A 21,551-nucleotide genomic window follows, 5' to 3' on the forward strand; every position below is an offset into this window, starting at 1 on the left:
AACGATGAACGTAACTGTCAAAAAGTGCCAAGAAAAGTTTGCTGATGTAAATACCATAAAGTAAATAAATAATACACATACATATTTTTATGTATGCAGTAATAATGAATTCAGATGAAACTTCCTTATACAAACAGCAAGTAAGTTTAATAATCACGTTTTTCTTTAATTTCTAAAATTCCCTTTAATAGCTTCTGAAAGTAAATGAAGCTCTACTTACGTGCCCAGAGGGACCAGAAAAGGAAGAATTAATCATTCTTAAGGAGAGTATCCAGGAACTTTTGTTGCTTACCGATGAACCAAATGCCTCAAATAATCCATCGAATAATAATGACCCTTTATCAGACGAGTTTGCCCTTTTCATGGTAAATAATTAGAAAAAACATGCTGCAAAATTTTTGAAAACATTTTTTAGGCTGAAATGGAAAAAGAAGGAGCAGTAGTTAAACGGGACGAAGAACCTGCATTGAAAAAGCTAGAACTGAACGACATCGAAGGCAAAAAATGTAGGGCTCCTCATAAACATCAGTGGGGCAACATTGCGTACCACAATGCAATGATTTGTTCAGTAGAACCGGAAAGTGTTGATGATGAAATGATGGTAAGTGCTTATGTTTATATGTGGATATCGTAACCAAAAAAAATTTTTAGGTCCGAGTTCTGTTTATAAATCCCACTCACCAAGAAATGTTACCTTGTCCTTATTACTACGAATCTGACTGCAAATTTACAGAAGACAAATGTCGGTTTTCTCACGGAGAGCTAGTTACTTATTCTAGTTTACAAGAATATATTGAACCCAAATTCGATCTCCTATCTCGAGGCAGTTATATACTCGCTAAACAGAAAAATAATTTGTGGTACAGAGCTATCGTCAAGAAAATTTATGAGGAGAGGTGTTTAGTTAAGTTTGAATCTAATAGAAAGGAAGAGGAAGTTATTTTAGAGCATATATTCCCTTTAAATGGTGATAACGAATCTAATGAAGATGTGAGTAGCGACGATGACAATTCCAATAAATATGAAGCAAACGAAGATGAAGACATTATTAATATGAGTCTTATGATCACTCCGTCTGCTCAGGTTTTGGGAGATTGGGAAAGGTATACAAAAGTAAGGACATTTGACATTTAAAACTGAAAATTTTCCATATCTGATTTGAACGTCTGTTTTAGGGTATGGGATCAAAACTGATGCAAAAAATGGGTTATATTGTGGGGACAGGACTGGGAAAAAAATCTGAGGGTAGGATTGAACCCGTCACAGCCATGATTCTGCCTCAAGGAAAATCGTTAGGTAAATAACATATTCTTATCGACTGGATTTTTAATTTTGTTTTTATCGCACATCTTTTCCGAGATTTTTCATAATAGTAATTGCTCTTTACTGATACTAAGGGCAATGCAAATACCATGCCCATACTAAAAGCCATTCCTAGGCACACATGTGGCCTAATGAATAATAATATGTCACCCCCTCTCCCGCACAGGTCTGGACTAATATTTGCAATTAGAACGAGGGATAGAGATATTATTAATCAAGGTCCTGTAGCGTATGTTGTACAATAGGGAGTCTACAATTTTTTGGTATTTCTCTGGAAATTTGAAACTTGAGATCTGACTACCAGGTCTTGAGCCACAAAAGTAGAAATTTCCGGTTAATTTGTTCTTGATTCCGGGTGACAAAAATTCCTTGCTTATAATCCCCTGACTTCCTAACAAGCTTCCTCTCGTGTTCTTTGTAAATCATTTAAATGTTCTCAAAATATAAATTCGCAATATCACTTAAATTCAAGGCTACAATTTTTTAGATCATTGTATGAAACTTCGCGAACAGGCGGGCAATGACAAAGATTTATTCAGCGTGGAAAGAAAACTAAAGCGGTTGCAAAGAAAGCAAGAAATGCAGTGTAAAAAAGCGTACGAAAGGCAGTCGAAAGAAGTAGACGTTTTCAATTTCATAAATAAAACCCTAGGAGACGGAAATAGTCAAGACACGACAGAGAAAATCGAAGAGAGGCAAAAGATTAAAAAGGAATGTTCGAGGAGCCTTAATATAAAAAGTTTACAGATCGCGGACAACATTAGGAAAGTGGAACGGGATTTAGAGAGGCTCAAGGATTCGTTAGCGAGGCATACAGACGTTACCTCAAACATACACTTGAAACTGAAGGATAAGCTGGTGTACAGACAGGACCAATTGAAAATGTATCAAACCCAGGCTTTAATGATCAGGAACGAGCAGAGTTTGCGGAGTAACAAGAAAAAGATGACTGTGTTTTAGATTGCAAAGTGTTTATACTCATAATATTGAGCATTTGTATGTACATATTAAATTTCGTGATTACGGTCTTATGTAACTAATATTTAAATAAAAAGAAACTGAAAATTTATATTTGTTTGCAATTATCAATTTTAGTATGACACAGTACTATCGAATTGTGGTAGCGTAGCTTATAAAACAAATAAGCCAATGCAGAAATAGCAGTTATCCCACTCCATCACTGTGCCAATAGATGTTTAGTGATTTATCTAATTTTTTGCTTAATAGCAAAATTACCGATTTAATTGAACTAATTCAAAAAATCGTAGAAAAATATGTATTAAGAACTTAAGAACAGTTCAATTTTTTTTGCATCTAAAGGAAACTATCTCGTTCACTTTTTTAAGTCGCATTTTATTTTTTAAAATATTGAAACTACATAAAACGAGTTTAATATCCCTTGGTACAAAATGTTTTACCAAAACATTTCTCGATGAGAATTAAATAACATTAAAATCCCTTTTTTGTTCTTACAGGTAATAGGGTTTCTTTAGCGTAGTTAAAGAATGATAACAGTCCATATTTCTTATTTCTTTTAGAGAAATAATTTGACACTACGTCGCCATCTGAAAAACAAATGGATTAGCAATTAAATAAATAAAATGTGGAACAACTATACCAATCCTCTCTGCAGTTGTAGGTAAAACATTATCGTTTGCAGATAAAGATACGAAGAGAGCAAACGGGACTAACCACAAATATAAGGTAAAGTATGCTATAACCTAAAATTAAAAAGGCAATGCAATCTACCTATAGGAAAAGTACAAATGTTAGTTACCTCAAAGAAGGGGTGATATACTGCAGCAAAATAACTGAATGCGAGATAATGATTAATAATTATTAACACTACAGCTGCCAAAAAGCCAAGTGACGAAAACGACACATATGGGAAATTTTTTAGTATTATGTAGTGGACTAAGTGAGCTAGTATTCCAAATACTATCATTGATATTGGGAAATTTTCAAATATCCATAAGAATACATATAACGCCAATGTTGTCTAAAAACATAAACATTATTAGACAAAAATAAATCATGTAGGAACTCCTTACTGTGTTCATCCACCATATGACTTTCTTCGCTGCACTAGTATATTCTTCTACTAATTCTGCTAAATAATATAATCCGGCAGCTAAAGTAATACAAAAGTAATTTCTTAAATTATAAATAAAAATCATTTTCTTACCTATTGCTATTGTTATAAATACAATTTGTATTAGAACAGCTGCATAACTGATTAATGTTAAAAATAACATTATTTTATAATTTTCTCTTTCACTTTTTTAATCCATTTGTTAAGGTTATAAATTATTGATAATTCATCATATACTTTATTAAAGATTCTTTTATTTGTAAGTGTTTTCCTAGTTGTTGACGTTGCTTATTCTAGATGAACTGATATTAACTTTATATGTTCGATCCTTCAAAACTGTGTTCAATATAAAAATAATTGATAATGATGTTTAGTCTGTTTCTGTTTACATCTGTTTACTTTTCTTCACAAAGTACAGGATTATGCTGTGGTACAGGCATGGCATAAACTACATAGAAATGTAACTGGAATAGTACATCATATAATATAGAATTAGTATAGGGACAAGTCCATCCATTGTATGGCGCTGTTTAATATTTTTTTAGGTTGTAGTCTATACTTCCCAGATTAAACTTATCGTAACTTAGTAACTTCTCTATTATGAATTTAACTGTTAGTTTCTGAGACCTGTAAATCTTATTCTGTTATCATTATTTAATAATTTGTAGTCTGTATTTATGTTATTGATAATATTAATTTAACATAACCATATTAATTCTAAAAATATCATATCAGTAATACGAAGAGCACAATGTTAATTAAAAAAAAAAAACAGTTAATGGTGTACCCACTGGGAGCGCTGTAACTGTTAAACAAACTCAGCACCAGAGATTACCCTCTACATAGTGCATATTTCGTGCTATTCACTTCATTCTCAGATTGTAGATCGTAACTCTACTTCTCGCCAGCTCACATTACAGCAGCGCCTCGTTCGACGCGTTCGCCTACTATAGGGGAAAGAAATCTTGTATATTTTAAAATCCACGTTTTGAAATTTTTTGATGATAAATGATTTTTTCTACCAAGAAATAAAACAAATAGAAAAAATAAATACATATATTATACATTATAAATATATAAACGACCTTGGATTTTGTTACATGAAAAACTATTGAAACTAATACCTATTATATTTTTTTTACGCAAAATATATTTTTGGACTGTGAATCAGATTAATGGATATTTATATTTGTAGTTTAAGTTCATAAATAATTTATGCTTATCGCGCGCCATTATTCCATGGCTAGAAATTGGCCTCAATGATTTGGGATCGAGGGGGATTATCCCTCTTTATCCTGCCTCATCTCGTGTAGGCCTGGACAGCCTTCGTAGGTGGGCCCCATCAGTCGTCTACCCCGACCGCAAATGCGGCCGGTGTAGGCGCTTTGTGGGACCTCCTTTTGTCCTAGCTGGGCCCCGCCGGCTAGGGCCCTTTCTTCTGGCGCTCTTCTTGCTTCGCCGGCTCGTCTGTGTAAACCCCGGGGGTGGTGTCATGTTTATGGTTGGGTAGAGTGAGTTGGGTAGAGTAATGCGGCTATGCAGCCTGGGATGCGCTAAGGTGGCCCTTAGGCTAGCGCGGGAGGGGAGAGGTAAGGAGAGTATGGAGGGTGTGTATGTGTGTGTGTGTGTGTGTGTCGTTGTCTTCGTTTCTTGATCCTGGTGGTCTCTGAAACAGAAGAGGTTAGCGGGCAGGGGGGGATGTCGTAGGGGTGGTCACCCAGGGTCAAAAAGTTGGTATCGAGCTTCGAGCATATACTACTGGAGGTAGCATGCCATCACAACATGCCATTGTGAAAAGTGTGGCTGTGTGCGAGAGAGACAGACAGTATCTCAGTACATGCTGTCTCATTTATTTCCACCTTTTACCGGCTAATCAGTTGGTACCTACTGTATATTTATAGGTAGTTTACCACAGTGCACCAACATGTTGCGTTGCTAAGTGACGGTAAAATACAAATTTCAGAATTGGAGCTATTAAAAAATGCAGAAGTCGTTTTCCATCGTTGAAGTAAATATATATCTCGTTTCTTTAACTGCATATTTAAACCTTTTTTATAGGATAACGACGTTTTCGCAACTGAGGATGATGCAAAAGATAATTCTGACAAAAATATGTCATACAAAGTTAGTCTATCTGAGTCGGAATCTGAAGAAAATAGCAATAGCCCCAAGCACACAAATGCTATTCTGTCGGAGGTACTATTACATAAGTCACTTGAGTATTGTTGCTAATATATTTGAATTGTTTAGTTTGCAAAACAAAACGAGAGAAGTTTACCACAAGCACCAAATCGGGAATTAATTTCGAGCATTTCAAGTGCTAGTTTTTCGGGTAGGCAGACAGTGTTAAGGAGGAAACCTGCAGGTGATAAAAAAAGCATTATCTCCAGTGATAGTGAAGATAGTGATAATGAAGAAAAAGGAAAGACGATCATCCCTGGAGAATATGATCCTAAGATGTATGATAATTTAGATATTGATGAGGAAACTAGAGAACTCTTTCAATATATTTTGAAGTAAGTACAATTCTTTACAACCATGGTATTCTTAATACTCAGCTATATAAATTTTTTTAATTCTTTAGGTATATTCCGCAGCAGCTAAATTTGGACTACAAATTTAAACCTTTCATCCCGGAATTTTTACCTGCCGTAGGAGATATTGATGCGTTTTTAAAAGTTGTTCCACCAGAAACCACTTTGACTGGAGAACCATTTAAAGACAGCCTTCAGTTAGGATTGACTGTATTGGACGAACCCGCTTCTAATCAAAGTGACCCCGCTTTGTTGCATTTGCAACTGAGAGCCACATCAGTAAATTTGATGAGAAAGGATGATGCTGCTGTGGTACCAATTTGAAAAAAAAAAAATTATTTGAAAACGCTCATAATTATTTCAAATTTTAGGTCGTCAAGAAAGTTGAAAATATAGAAAAAAATGCAAGAATTATAGAAAAATGGATCAAAGATATCTCAGATTTACATAAAAGTAAATCGTCTCCTGTTGTGCGGTACTCTGAGTAAGTATAGCAATTATCCAAAATGTACACAATAAATAATGTAAACAATTTTTTTTAGGCCAATGCCAGATTTAGACGATTTAATGCAGGAATGGCCAGAAGAAATGGAAACAAAGTTAAAAGAAAATGGATTTCCACAACTGGGAGAAGATACTAGTCTCTCGGAATATGTAACTACAGTGTGCAATATATTTCAAATACCCACAGCGAAAAACAAAATTCAATCAATACATTTATTATTTTGCTTATATGCCGCTATTAAACAAACACAATTGTATCAATCCTCAACTACTGCCATCAACAATCAAAAGCAAAGCAAACAACTACCAAAGAAAGAGGCAGATCAGTTAGTTTTAGAATAATGTCTGAAGATTTTTAGAAATAAAGCACTATTTTGCACTATTACTTTAATGATTCAGTTAGCCAGTTTGCAATTAAATACTATTCCTTTAACGGCGGTGTAATTTAACTACAGAAATGTAAACTTTTTGTGTTCTTAAATAATTTTCGAGTAACTTTAGTGTAGAAACTTTGAACGCAGTGTTACACATTCTATCATTAGTGGTCTGTAGTTTGTTCACTCGTTCACTATTTTTATGTTCTATGCATTTGACGGTTAGAATTAGAAATGTAAAACATTCAAATAAATGTCAAAGTCAAACAAAATTGTAACAGGAGGAATCAAACTTTCAATTATAAATTGAATGCCAATGTAATGTAATGGATTCGTTTTATGATGCTCCTAGACGGGCACCAATGCCTACACAGGTTGAAAAGGTAATGTACTATCATTTCTTGAACTTGATATGAAAAATGATTCCATTTTAGTTTGTACCAACTCCTGTTGTACCCGAGGTTTCCATCGTTTGTTCATCAAAAGCTGCTGCAAATAAATATTCATCGTACAGTGCATGGAAAACGCAACAAAATAGGACTGAAACTGCTTACATTTCAACGGTGAACAGAGAAAATATGATAAAGTTATCCACTTCAGGTCAGAATCAGAACCTAAACTGTCAGAATACTTCTCAGTTGTTAAAGAAGCAGGTACGATTTGAGAGCCCTGTACTACAACAAAGGCCATCCTTAACGTATGAACCATTTAACGCAAGGAAAAATGTAACGGAGAATTGTCCAAAATTACCGGTAATTGTTAATAAAATTCCTACAAATGTCCAGCGGAATAATGGAACAACATTCGAACAAATATATTTGGCCAATGTTCCTAACAGAAACTTAGATTTAAGTTTGATCGATTTGCCAGTAAAATCTGATAAAAAAAATGGAAATGTCACAGAAAGTGAAGATCATATAAAACAGATTGATTCTTGCGAGACAGATTTAAAAAAAAGTGGTGGGGAAAATAATATTGAAAATAAAGAAAATATGTTGCCGAAATCTTACAGAGATTTTCTGGAAACCCAGAACAAAATCGTTAAAGAAAATAAAGAAAATTTAAATGATTCTATAACAGATATTTTTAATTACAAAAGGAAATTATTTAACACAGAAAACGGTTTTGTCAACAAAAATTCTGAAAATTGTGTAACTGGATTGAATATGACGAAATTTTCTAAAATAGATTGTGCTAAGTCCTCCAATGTAAGTATAAGTGAAAATTTGAAGTGCAATAATGGTAGTGAGTTGAGAAACCGTTTGGAAAAACCACAATCACCGTTACGATTTTATGATAACAATCGATATTCCGATTTTAAGCAACAAGGCTTTCAAGATTACGTGAGAAATTCTCCAAAATGTGATAGGGTCACTCAAATTAGTGCTTACAGATCTTCAGATAATCATAAGACGGATATAACACAGCTAGAGGTGCCAAAAAATGATTCCGAGCCCACCAACAGAGATCTGTTAAAAATTATAGCTCAGCAGAACGAACAGCTCCTAATTTTACAGAGACAGGTCGCTATGTTGTTAAATAGGAATGAACAGCATCACCCTAAGCAAATTGAAGCAGCCTCACGACCATGCCAAGAAAAGTATTTAGGAGAAAAATGCATTACAAGCACTCAAAATGAAATTTTTAGAAGTCCTGCTCGAGATGCTAATAGCACTCCTAGAAAACAACGTGCTTTGTCAAAGTTTTCCATAGATCTCATGACCAGTTTCGAGGTGGCCATTAGGCCACAGCACAACAAGCAGAACTTTATTAATCAGGAGCCAAAGATTCAGGAAATTACCGAATCAGAGAGCGAAGTCCGAGATAATACCATCGACAAGTACGATAAAACTATTGTGGACACCTCTCTACATCTGCAAGAGCCTGTTAAGGTCAGGGAAATTTGTCCAAGTCCGGAACCGAGCATAAATATTAATATGAATGACTACGACAGTTCTGAGTGAGTATGTTTTTGTGTCTATTCTAATCCGTGTAAGTTAGGGCTGTATTAAGATTTTATTAAGCATAAATGTAAAAGGGGAATACAGTAATAGTAAAATCTGAAATGGAACATAGTTATTCAAAAATGTCTAGTTTTATTTTTTACTTGTTGCCTTCAAGTGAATGATGTAAAAAATAATTACAGGATTTGAATATACAGGGTGATTCATCAACAATGGGAAAGTCGAAAGCTGAAGACACTACACATGAAATGGTGACGATTGGCGTAAACATGCCTTATCCGAAAGTTAATAGTTTTGGAAATACAGGGTGTTGAAAGTTAAAATTTTAAATCGTTTTTCTGCGATTATTCTGAAAATATGTAGGTTAGGAACTTGAAAATTTGTGAAACTATGTTTTTTTAGGCGGCGAATAAGATGCATGTTGTAATTTCAGCATTGCTCATAGAGGGCGCCACTTACGACCAATTTTACTGAAAATTTAGTTAATAACTTTTTACCCTGTATATTTAACATGAAACTTGACTCAAAACCTGAAAAAGCTATCATTTTTCCATTAATTATGTACTCTTTTTTCATTTCGGGATCTCGATCCGTTTTCGAGAAAAATTGATTTAACGAACACTACGTTTTGATAACATGAGAAATTAAAAGCGAAACAAACCATGTGTTTCTTGGTGTTATTACAACAATTAACAATAAAACAAATAAAATACGTAATTATGATTTAAAGTAATTGTTTGAAGTGTAACGTCTCTTTGCTCTGTCGCCAAATTTTTGTAACATACTTTTATTTACTTGGTTTTGATTTTGCGGTGTGACAGTTCGGTTCAGACGTTACTTGTGGCTGCCCCCGGTATACTACCAACTCTAAACGGAATCTTAATTCACAATTGTGAATTCTAATTTACTAGATTTATTGACGTCACTGACGTCCCTATTTGGATGCTTAATTTTATGACGACCCTTGACTACTAGTTTATCAGCAGCGGTGGTTGGTAGCCGGTGGTGGTGAGTGACGTCACAGGAACGTACTCCGGATTAAATCTTTTTGTTCGGTTTTGTCTCGGGCGCCAGTTTCCCAATCTTTTACATGGGGGAAACTCCACGTGAAACCCACCCTCGGTTTAGAGTAAGTACTCGGGATAGCTGCAGTGAAGAAAGTTTAATTCCAGGGGTCTGTTATTTCTCTTAATTTTAATCAACGTAGTTCTCTGAGTGTAGTGTTATTTTACTTTTAAAATAAACGGTCTTATCAGTGTAGGTCACAAAAAGATAAGAAGACTCTTTTTTACTGATCGGAATTTTATCAAACTTGTCGGCGTTAAGAATGAATACAAACTGGAATTATATTTATTAGATTTATTGTCTATTAATAAGGCCTATGGAAACAAACAAACAAAAGTAAAATAGATTCTAATTACAATTATTATCACTAACTAAAACCAGGAATATACAATTAATTAACAAGCAGTGTAAATGAAATAAAATGGGTTAGAGCAATTATTATTACGACGGATTTAAAATGGCGATGCGGTTTTTCGGTGCTGTAAATAAATACAAAATTAGCACATAGTCAAAGATCAGGACACAAAATCGGTACGGTAGAAAAACGGAGTCTTGGGCGTTTGGTTTATATAATAAACTGTCTAATACTTTAAGAAACGGTATGCCAGAATAATATTCGGTTTTAAATTTCGGTCGGTGCTAGAAAGGGAAAAATAAATAAGGTTAATAAATTAGAGCAATAAATAATCAATAAATAAATTGTCCTCAATGGTTCTGAAACAGAAAAATAGTTACGGGTTACTCTAATTCTACAAATAAATATCGGCGGCAGTTTCTAGCAAAGCGACGGAAATTAAGCGAAAATGCGACCAGCCAGGAGAAAAAGCCAAGCAAAGCGGTTTACAACAGGTATAAATAAACAAACGGTAGTCAGGAAAATGAATTATGTTGGTGAACAGGAGGCAAAGTCTGGGCGAAGTGCGAGTTTAAATGCGGGGCGGCCAACAGCTTTCTCCCAGGAGCGGTGGGATGCCCAGCCAAATTTCGAGGGTCTATCCGTCGCTGCATAGCCGACACACAACGTCTTCTACTGGCGGTGGGTGGCCCAGCCAAACCAGCAGTTTCGGTTATTGTGCCTTACAGCGTTTATCAAGCTTGGGTGGTGGGTGGCCAGCCAAACCTTCGCCGACAACGCTGCTGCTGTACACTTCGACACCTTCACGTCTTCTACTGGCGGTGGGTGACCCAGCCAAACCAGCAGTGTCAGTAAAAGGGCTCACAATGTTTGTCGAACGAGGGCGGTGGGATACCCAGCCAAACCGTCGCCGATAACGCTGCTGCCGTACAGACCTGCACTCAACGTCTTCCACTGGCGGTGGGAGACCCAGCCAAACCAGCAGTTCGGTTGACGTGACTAACAACGTTTGGCGAACGAGGGCGGTGGGATACCCAGCCAAACCTTCGCCGACAACGCCGTGGTCGTACTGTCTTGCCAAAGTTCAAAACGGCCAGACTTGTACCATAGCAGGACAAGTGAAAACAGGAAAATACAATTTGCTTACTTATTCCGGACGGTTGCTTCTGGCGGCTAACTCCTTGGGTCGGGTGGCGGTCTCTGGTCAGTTTTCAGGTCCTCTGGTTGGAACTGGAGCTTTTCGAGTTCTGCCAGCGAACTCCTTAGGTCGGGTGGCGGTCTCTGATCGGTGTTCAGGTCCTCGGGGTGGTCCTCGGGTTGGAACTGGAATTTTTCGAGTTCTGGCAGCGAACTGAGGATTTTAGTCCAGGATTGTTGGTTTTATTGCTTCAATCCCCCCTTGACTAGGCAAGAGTCGTGGTGGGATTATGCGCGCGGCCCTCGACAGAGTGGGGCAGCAGACGGTTTTGGCTCGACTCGCGGTTAATTGCTCTCACCCAATTAAACTAATTAAATAAATAACTGGCCAACGGCCTTGCACAAAACGGAAAATAATACTGGTTCATTACAGAAGAATCCACCGTTGACACTGATACACTTTACACGTTTTCTGAGAGATCTTCGAGTTTGAAACAACATATTAGGATTGTGTCTGACTTCGTTGGCAGCGATTTGTATTCTTTGCCACAACTCTTCACACGAGCCAATAGATTCTTTGTAAACTATATCTTTCATTTGAGACCAAATAGAAAAATCAAGAGGATTGAAGTACGGACTTCTGGATGGCCAAGCAAAAATGATTACATGGCCAATCCAGCGATTTAGAAAAACTGCATCTAAATATGCACGCACTGGCCAAGAAAAATGCGGTGGAGCTCCGTCGTGCATAAACCACGTCTCTTCTTAAATAAAGTGGAACTTCTTCGAGCCGTGGAAGCATTTTTACTTGGCTACCCAGAAGTTCGGTCTTAAATCCTCTTCATTTTCCTATTTGGAAGAATCTATTGGTTCGTGTGAAGAGTTGTGGCAAAGAATACAAATCAAATTGTTAATTGTTGTAATAACATGAAGAAACACTTGGTTTCTTTCGCTTTTAATTTCTCGTATTATCAGAACATGGTGTTCGTTAATTCGATTTTTCTCGAAAACGGATCGAGATACCGAAATGAAACAAGAATACACAATTAATGGAAAAATGATTGATCTTTCAGGCTTTGAATCAAGTTTCATGTTAGACATACAGGGGAAAAAGTTTTAACTAAATTTTCGGTAAAATTGGTCGTAAGTGGCGCCCTCTACGAGCAATGCTGAAATTACAACACTCATCTTATTCGTCCTAACCTACATACATATTTTCAGAATAATCGCAAAAAAACAATTTAAAATTTTAACTTTCAACACCCTGTATTTCCGAAACTATCAACTTTCGGATAAGGCATGTTTGCGCCAATGGTCACCATTTCACGTGTAGTATCTTCAGTTTTCGATTTTCCCATTGTTAATGAATCACCCTGTATGTAGAAATCTATCGACCTACATTCTGATAAATAGCACGAACAAAAAAATATATAAAATAAGGCTGTCAACTATCATAATTTGTCAGTTACCTACAATTTGTAACAATGTACATAACATATCCAGAATTTTTTATTCATAGATGTATGTAGTTTCTGTTCTGAATAACAAATGATACCGTGTTGATTCAAGTATACAGGGTGTAACTTTGAATGGGGACATTTTTTTTTAGTTTTCATATTCTGCCGCTGGATAGACCTAGTATAACTTCAAACTATGTGTGCAAGCCGCGAGCACATATCTAATTAGGAAACATTATATGCAAACACTCTGTATCGGCACTAAACTCTAACAACTTTATAAAATTATATACTTCAGACAGAAAGTCACGAAATTAGCTAACATCTTACAAACACATTGTAAATTGATAAACTGAAAAATAAATGCAATAAAATAAATAAAGGACATTCGGCTATTGTTGTTTCATCAAATTAACATTGACCTTTTGTTGTTTGTCCACCTAGTGCCGTTGTCATATCACATTAGGTGGATTGATATTATATAGTTCTTCTAAACTAGGTCAATATTGGATGGCATTGACATTGAAATTCACAAACACATTGCTTTAAAAAAATAGTAACAGATACTCATTATTCCTACTTACAAATTTCTACCGTCTTATTATTTCAATAGTACATTTGATACCTTCAAGTAATTTTTACCTGTAGATCTCCAAAATATTGATAATTCTAATCATTTTAGTGACGATGAAGTTTCGGCTTCGGAAATCGGAGCTACTTTTTACAGGAATTTAATGGTAAGTTTTATTTAATATTTCTCAAGATTTCTTATTTTGGTCCATTATATAGGGTCAAGTGAACGATATTTTGAGAAAAGCTCAGGTTCACGCAAAGCAAGACTACAGAGAAGGCCAAAATTGTATGGACAAATTAAAAAATCAGACAATGAATAGGGTAAGGGCGGCAACTTTGAAACATTTGAAAAATATTGGGGTTACTATTGGCCCGATTGAGGAATTATGTGAGGAAGTAAGGTAAATAGTTATTTTGCTGTCGAAACTGACTCTTGAATCAAAGAATGAATTTTTTTAGTTCTAGTACCGAGGGAAAGGAGTACACTCCAACAGAGATAAGTTTCGCCGTGAAACAACTCCTCTTGAAATATTTACCAGATGAACATTTGGCGAAAATTACCTACAAACAGGCTCAATCCGTGCCCTTTAATAAAACTACGAAACCAATCTTTATTCCTAATAAGCCTGAATTTTCCTTTGCTAGTGTTGAATATATGAGGAAATACAATCTAATTTCTAATAACAAAGGTATGTTAAATACCATAAAATTTAAGAAATATTAATCATTGATTTCATCACCTATTTTTATTTTCAGACATGAAATCAAAGGATACGGTACAAGTCCCTAAAACCTCAAATCCACAAAAACCAGAAGGGCCAAAGATACTTGACATTACTGCTTTAAAAATGCAGCCAAAATTATTATGAAAATACAAATAAATGCAATAGAACACTAATATAATGTAAGTTAAGTACTTCAATGTTAATTAATTAGTTTTTACCTTTATTGTTGACAATAAAGCCTTTTCGTTACAGGTAAACACTAATCCATTTTTTATTAATCAATTAATAAAATAATGAACTTTTTTATGTCTTAACATATTCTAGTTTAAATAAATTTACAGCCTGTTATAACAGCTTTATTCTCTAAGTTAAAGTGCTCTACTAATATCTTTTAAGGAAAATAAATAATCTATTTACAAAAAAAATCTACGAGATTTCTATAATTCAAACACTAAATGATTCACCACATCCACAAGTCCCTTTGATATTGGGGTTATTAAAAACGAACTCTGAGCTGAGTTTATTTTCCACATAATCCATTTCAGTTCCAAGTAGTGTGAGTTGCGCTTTTTTATCAATAAAAATTTTAACTCCATCTTGCACCACTTCTTCATCCATCGATTCTGTTAAACAATGAAGGGCATTTTAAAAGGAAGTGTTTAAGTATTTAACTTACCTTTCTTTGCTGCGTAATCCAAAGTATATGACAATCCGTTGCAACCTCTTTGACGTACTCCAATTTTTAAACCTATCTGCAAATTTTGACACATAGTATCTCTTCAGTAAATTAAACCTTTACTTACATATTCATTTTTATCTTTCAGTATACTTTTTATTTGATTTACTGCTGAAGGGGTCTAGAAAAAATACTTTCTGTAATTTGCAATAATTTGGAGGTTATGGGTATTTATATAATTAAATTCATTTGGAAAATAAACCTTACCAGAACTAAAGCTGCTCTGGTAGGCAATAATTTTCTTTTTACAGCCCTGACTGTGGCTGTCGCTACGGATTTTGCGGCCATAATTTAAATAAATTATTTGATTTTTGTTAAAGTAAACAATTATTATTAGCTGTCACTACTGTCAGCTGTAATTTTGAACCATAGAAAATATAGTACTATATTTTCTATGTTTTGAACCACCGGCAGCTCAGTGCCTTTCGATTGGAAAAAAATAGTAGCTAGTAGCAACTCGGAGTTAATCTGAACTGATATTATTTGTTGTTAATTCTATGATCACATATGCATGTGGATCCAAGTTAAAGCGCTCTGATCGATTTGCAATGTCTGTCGCATAAGAGCTGTTTTCTTTTATTCATGATTTCGGAATCATAACGCGTTATGATCTGAAATCTAGCGATCTGATTGGTTTCCATCGGATCGTAACACGTTATGATTCCGAAATCATGAGTAAAAGAAAAGGGCTAAGGTGTTGCTACACTATTCCCCTGATGCATCTTCTTAATTCTTAGGGTTTTGAAACCCCAGAAAATGTTTGAAGTTACATTATTAAGGGTTTTTTGGCGAGCCAAACCACATCAAACCCGGATAGCTCGAATTTAATTGTGTCAAGAATTTGAGTTAACATTTGACAGAACTCGCAAAAATTCTTTTGGTTTGGATATCTAATCAATAATAAAATCGTAACCTATAATCTATGATAGTGCTCGTAGCTCAAGTTGTTTGATTATTTCTTATATACTATAATTGTTATTCCTAATCTGAAATGCACATCCATGAAATAACGTTAATGTATAGATGGTTATTAAATCAAAATGGGTTTACCTTTTCACGAATATCTATTCCCACGTAAATGTATCATCTAAAAGGAAGTTAATAAAAATCTATACAGTACAATATAGAAAATGCATATCTACGATTAAAGTTATTTGGATCCTCGATTACTATTTTTTTATTATCAATTTTAAATATTACTTTGTATTTTTTGCAAAGTGAATCCATTATCAAATTTACATGTACCTCTCCAAACCTCTAAAAAAACGAAGTAGTGACTAGGTACGATGGTACGAAACAGAAAATAAATAAACAAAGATAGAAATATTAACTTAATATCCAAACCAACCCACAAGTCCGGTTTGATGGTAAGGCAAACTCTGCCAAACCGGGTTAACTACATTTCTCGCCAAAACGTCAAACCTCAACAAACTATAGTTAACCGGGTTAGCGGTTTTCTCGCCAAAAAACCCTTATTGTCGTAGTTAGTCACGAGTTAGTAGTCATCACAAATCACAGTTCTTAACTCAAGAAGAGCGCCAGAAGAAAGGGCCCTAGCCGGCGGGGCCCAGCCAGGACAAAAGGAGGTCCCACAAAGCGCCTACACCGGCCGCATTTGCGGTCGGGGTAGACGACGGATGGGGCCCACCTACGAAGGCTGTCCAGGCCTACACGAGATGAGGCAGGATAAAGAGGGATAATCCCTCTCGATCCCAAATCATTGAGGCCAATTTCTAGCCATGGAATAATGGCGAGTTCTTAACTCAAGAATAAAAAATATCGACGTCAAAAATTGATACACAAAAAATATTTTTAATTTTTTTTAACAAATAATTTTAGCATCTCCCCAAAGGGGATAACATGAATGACAAAAATTTTCTTTCGTTTTGTCATAGTAAAAACTTTTCCATGTCTATAATCCGTGAACTATTCGTAGAGAATTTCATACTTAAGAGATTAGTTGTATATTATTAGCTCTTATAAAGCCGTTCAGGTTCATATATTTTGTCAGACAGTTCTATTGATTGTAAAATTTTGAGCAAATAAAATAACTGTCCCATATTTATTTCCATAATCAAATACTATCGATTATATTCTATAGTGACAGCTATCGATAATTATCGATAGTTCTCTACTTCTACTACAGGCCAGGGGCGCTTTCGTTTTAGCAAAAATAGTACCTATTATAGCGATTAACATCAGTTCAAAGTAACTTTAAGTTGCTATTTGCTCGTTGCTATCGAAAGGCCCTCAGGGAGAGCATTCTTAATGTTGTGCGATCAAACGCACATAAAGTGTTATGTGATCCAATGCACACGAGTGTGATGTGTGATATTCATACATGGGAGTGAATATATCAAATTTCAATTTTACTATTGTTTAACATAAACACAGATCAATTTTTGTACTGTCTTAAGTTCACTATTTCCAATTTTTGGTTGTTCTTACAAAAATAAAGCTCACACAATATGTTACATGAAAGAACTATTTAAACCTTTTACCAATCTGTGGGAAACGTTGCTTACAAGATCAATGTGAAAAATCGTATCGTATAGTATTGTATATTTTGTTATGTTGGCTGCCATGCAGTTGGGTTTTTTTTTATGGGTGACTAAAAACATCTGTATTCTGAATTTTGTTAAGGTCACTGATAAAGTTCATTGTTTTCGTGAAGAACAATATTAACAAAGTTAGAGCTCGTGCATCCAACTACTTCCTTTTATTAATCATTTAAGATGAGCTTCCTGTTGTAAGTACGATTACATCGCTTTCTATTACTTGGTATTCTATTTTTAACTCGACTTATTTTGGTATTTATATTGATGTATCTCCTCTAGTGGAAGCCGTTCCTCTAAAACTTTTAAACCGAAAAAGAACATACCAGAAGGAACACACCAATATGAGTTGATGAAACATGCAGCTGCAACTTTGGGATCAGGAAACTTACGATTAGCTGTGATGCTCCCCGAAGGAGAAGACTTAAATGAATGGGTTGCTGTGAATAGTAGGTCCTTTCAGGTGATAATTAACTATGTAACCATTTAATGCTTGTTTTTTTTAAGCTGTGGACTTTTTCAATCAAATCAATATGTTGTATGGAACAATAACCGAGTTCTGCACAGAAGATAGTTGTCCTATAATGTCAGCAGGCCCGAAATATGAGTACCATTGGGCAGATGGTCATACGGTGAAAAAGCCTATTAAATGTTCAGCTCCCAAATATATTGATTATCTGATGACCTGGGTGCAGGATCAGTTGGACGATGAGACTTTATTTCCTTCAAAAATAGGTACATTTATGATTCTAAATCAATTTTTGAATGTAATGCATGTTGTTCTACTCTAGTTCAGAGATTTTAGTATTTTAAAATTTTTAGGAGTACCTTTTCCAAAAAATTTCCAGTCTATCGCAAAGACAATCTTGAAAAGATTGTTTAGAGTTTATGCCCACATTTATCATCAACACTTTGGTGAGGTGGTGCAACTAGGAGAAGAAGCACATCTGAATACGTCTTTCAAACATTTCATATTCTTTGTTCAGGTTAGTTTTCGGTTGTTATAAACTTTTTATTTGTTTATTCACAACGTATTTCTAGGAATTCAACTTAATAGAGAGAAGAGAACTGGCTCCTTTGCAAGAATTAATTGATAAATTAACAGCCAAGGAGGCGCGATGAATATATTTGCCAGGAGTTCTTATACACTGCATTTAATTTGCCTCCCTATTTGCTTTATTTTTTTCTGTGGTACGTAACACTATTTAGTAATAGTTATTTTGTTACGTGTAAGGAATGAGTGCAAAAGTCTTGATTGAATTTATGTAATTTTAAAAATATATTTTGCGAGGTTAAGATAGCGAATTAATTTTATTGTTTCGAATGTAATGTAAAATTAGGAAATCATAGCACGAGAATTAGTTATTTATATTACTAGGTTTATAAACACGTTTCCGCAGTACCACAAATTTAATGAAGGGATCTTACGTTGACTATTTGAGTCTTTCCGATAAGTAATCATAACAGGGTTCATTTTTTTAGTTTATATGTATACGCAAAAAATATGCACACTTTAAGTTAAGTCTGTTGTGCATCTATCTTTTGCATCATGTGCAATGTTTATATTTTTGACTCTACAAACACGTGTATTCAAAGTTGTATTTGCATTTCTTTGGCTTGCCATAAAGAAAATAAACTTACACGAAACTACATATTAAAGTGTACTTAATGTGCATTCTGTTATACGAAATGCAAAGAAATGTAAACTACCGCAAATTTGATATTTAGAGTAGGTGGGTCATGCTTGCTTCATCGCATTTTTTTAATAGGCATATGTAGTTCGACATGTATTTTCATACACCATAAAAAAACATATTTTTTGACTCATTATACACAACTATACATTGTAAATTAGCAGTCCTTATTATAATTTTCTCATAATAATTTATTTGATTTGTTGTTACTTTATAAGTTGATTAAGAAATAGCGTTGTATGACACTAATTTGTATATATATTAATAAATTTTTGTAGATTATAAAAAGCAGTTTTGATTATTCATTAACCACACTATTAACTCAACGTAAATATAAAAAAAATTTCTCATACTGACAAGTTCGACACACTTTATTTTACTTTCTTGGCTTTTATTTATTTATTTACTGTGATAATTTTATTACGAATCTGAAATAAATTTTTCCTTTTAAATCAAGCAGTCGTGTTATCATTTGTTTGCGAACTCGGTTGTATGTCTGTGTTGTCTGTTGTTACCATTTTAAACTAACTGTACAAAACTAATTGTAAGTTGCAAAGAGGGAAACTCTAACAGAAAATAATTTTGTAGAATTGCGACACATTCTAAATTCATCAAATCTTTTGTCTAAGTGGGTGATGCCAAACAAAAAAAATTTTGATATTAACTAATTGATATGTGGGTATGCAAAATGTATAAAAATACTTACTAATCTGATAGATTTTAAATATTTTTTAAAAATCCAGGTTTTTAATAAAAATTTACTACACAGGGTGTTTCGCATAAGAACAGCACAGAGTAGGGACATGCAGGGTTAGTTATATGTACTTGAAACTTAGAAAAATCAAATTTGGTACACGGTGAGTGTACCAAGAGCATTAATCAACGGTAACTAGAGTTCAATTGAAGTATTTTAATGGGTTGATAAGGAATGAAGCTCAATTAAAATGTGACATAATTTTTTAACCCGTTGGTGGACTTAAAGAAATTATTACTTTATTTTAAGGGGAATTTAATTCTAAAATATTTCTTATTCTCGTAGTTTTCAAAAAACAGTTGTTTTCAACAAAAACACGATTAAGTAATACGTACGTATTGTAGCTATTATTTAAAATCATCAAAAATTCTAAAGTTGGCTATGAATTTAAACTTCTAAAGTACTGTTTAGTTTATATATTTCAATGTCAACGACCTCTCAGATGATTCTGGTTGATGTGCACTATGTAATATCAATCCACTAGGTGGGCAAAAACCAAACGACCAATGTTAATTTGCCAAAATGAAAATAGTTAATATGACAGGCATTATTTTATTGCATTTATTTCCGTTTTTTGTTTATTGGTTTACAATATGTTTGTAATATGAGGAATTTATTAAGTTTAAGTTTATTGCAAAATTTAAATTGATTATTTCGATAAGTGTCTTGTGTAGTGTAAAAGTATAACCTTATAGCAATTTATTTAAGCGTTTAGTGACGTTACCGTGTATTTGTGTGTCTACATTATTAAATTTCTGTGCAATATTATGGAAAAAGATGTATACCTACGAATCAAAAAATATTTGACAATGCATATCGTAGGCTGTCCAATGGCGGGGCAAAAAAATTACGAAAATAGATTGAATTAAAATTGTTTTTAGGGTGGAATTTGAGAAAACAAACCTGTGTTTTTAAAGGTCGATGGTAGCTTCCATTTAAACTTAAACGTTGCATACCTAACGTTGAATACTTATAATAAAATGAGAAGCTGGTAATATGCAATAGGATTTAGTCATAACGTCATACCAACTACTACTAAACTCTACTGTATTTAACAATTTTTTTCTTGTCTCTGATTTTTTTTGCTTATTTGTTATCTCTAATTAATAACAGGAATAATGACATGAATTAAAAAACAAATTGTTAAAAAAAATGGGACTACAGTCTTGGGCGTAGCCAGGGAAACCACGCTCTCCCCCCTGATTCCTGCTGCATGCTGTAAGTTTCAAAAGTTACATTATTACTGGACATTCGTTCTGTATAGTTCTGTCAGATTGGATCACTTTAGGCCACTATTTGCTTTTGGCCGTTGGGTGTTTTGCACTAAATTCCTCGGTTTAACCATGTATTCTTGGTATTTCTGAAACCATGATTGTACATATTATGCCCTTTGGATATGCCCACTTTCAAGTAGATATTTGCTAGTTTACTACCCCTACTACTATTTTTGAGGAAAAAACTTATTCTCTCTTGCATTCTATGATTCCTATGCTGCAAATTGAAATATCAAAAAAAATGTATCCTTCGCTTTATAATAAGAGACATAAATAAAAAACAACTTAGAAATTTGAGCCCATTTTTAGAGGTGTGTTGATGTAAAATGTATGTTTAAAATTATATTACCGAAAAAAATTGGTTTTAGTGATATTGTTTACATATTGCTGTGTGATCTACAACTAACCAAAATAACTTCTCTGTGGACTACATGC

At 34.3% G+C, this 21,551-nt stretch overlaps 6 protein-coding genes across 6 annotated transcripts; 4 read left to right on the plus strand and 2 right to left on the minus strand.

Moving 5' to 3' along the window:
- The first annotated feature begins 4 nt into the window (after window positions 1-4).
- On the plus strand, window positions 5-2,390 carry LOC108913144 (zinc finger CCCH-type with G patch domain-containing protein). The gene is made up of 6 exons (XM_018718628.1): window positions 5-140; window positions 192-365; window positions 416-601; window positions 652-1,113; window positions 1,176-1,296; window positions 1,811-2,390. Exons 1-6 carry the CDS (start codon window positions 90-92, stop codon window positions 2,281-2,283), a joined length of 1,467 nt encoding a protein of 488 aa, XP_018574144.1. The 5' UTR covers window positions 5-89; the 3' UTR covers window positions 2,284-2,390.
- A 277-nt stretch (window positions 2,391-2,667) lies between these two features.
- LOC108913149 (protein TEX261) lies at window positions 2,668-3,841 on the minus strand. The gene is made up of 5 exons (XM_018718633.2): window positions 3,509-3,841; window positions 3,375-3,454; window positions 3,101-3,322; window positions 2,942-3,044; window positions 2,668-2,888 (listed from the first exon to the last, which is right to left on the minus strand). The coding sequence occupies exons 1-5, from the start codon at window positions 3,576-3,578 to the stop codon at window positions 2,773-2,775; spliced, it is 591 nt and encodes a 196-aa protein (XP_018574149.1). The 5' UTR covers window positions 3,579-3,841; the 3' UTR covers window positions 2,668-2,772.
- A 1,489-nt stretch (window positions 3,842-5,330) lies between these two features.
- LOC108913156 (intraflagellar transport protein 46 homolog) lies at window positions 5,331-6,838 on the plus strand. Its single transcript, XM_018718643.1, has 6 exons — window positions 5,331-5,423; window positions 5,474-5,611; window positions 5,666-5,931; window positions 6,000-6,261; window positions 6,321-6,433; window positions 6,492-6,838. Exons 1-6 carry the CDS (start codon window positions 5,397-5,399, stop codon window positions 6,793-6,795), a joined length of 1,110 nt encoding a protein of 369 aa, XP_018574159.1. The 5' UTR covers window positions 5,331-5,396; the 3' UTR covers window positions 6,796-6,838.
- Window positions 6,839-6,916: 78 nt separating this feature from the next.
- Window positions 6,917-14,448, plus strand: LOC108913155. Its single transcript, XM_018718642.2, has 6 exons — window positions 6,917-7,210; window positions 7,262-8,787; window positions 13,488-13,542; window positions 13,595-13,779; window positions 13,838-14,067; window positions 14,135-14,448. The coding sequence occupies exons 1-6, from the start codon at window positions 7,154-7,156 to the stop codon at window positions 14,245-14,247; spliced, it is 2,166 nt and encodes a 721-aa protein (XP_018574158.1). The 5' UTR covers window positions 6,917-7,153; the 3' UTR covers window positions 14,248-14,448.
- On the minus strand, window positions 14,446-15,186 carry LOC108913157 (iron-sulfur cluster assembly 1 homolog, mitochondrial). The gene is made up of 4 exons (XM_018718644.1): window positions 15,047-15,186; window positions 14,907-14,960; window positions 14,780-14,855; window positions 14,446-14,726 (listed from the first exon to the last, which is right to left on the minus strand). The coding sequence occupies exons 1-4, from the start codon at window positions 15,125-15,127 to the stop codon at window positions 14,548-14,550; spliced, it is 390 nt and encodes a 129-aa protein (XP_018574160.1). The 5' UTR covers window positions 15,128-15,186; the 3' UTR covers window positions 14,446-14,547.
- Window positions 15,187-17,439: 2,253 nt separating this feature from the next.
- Window positions 17,440-19,094, plus strand: LOC108913143 (MOB kinase activator-like 1). The gene is made up of 5 exons (XM_018718627.1): window positions 17,440-17,588; window positions 17,677-17,843; window positions 17,902-18,129; window positions 18,217-18,380; window positions 18,436-19,094. The coding sequence occupies exons 1-5, from the start codon at window positions 17,575-17,577 to the stop codon at window positions 18,514-18,516; spliced, it is 654 nt and encodes a 217-aa protein (XP_018574143.1). The 5' UTR covers window positions 17,440-17,574; the 3' UTR covers window positions 18,517-19,094.
- Window positions 19,095-21,551: the final 2,457 nt, after the last annotated feature.

The sequence above is a fragment of the Anoplophora glabripennis genome, unplaced genomic scaffold (genome assembly GCF_000390285.2).
Source record: "Anoplophora glabripennis isolate ALB-LARVAE unplaced genomic scaffold, Agla_2.0 scaffold478, whole genome shotgun sequence".
NCBI classification, from domain to species: domain Eukaryota; kingdom Metazoa; phylum Arthropoda; class Insecta; order Coleoptera; family Cerambycidae; genus Anoplophora; species Anoplophora glabripennis.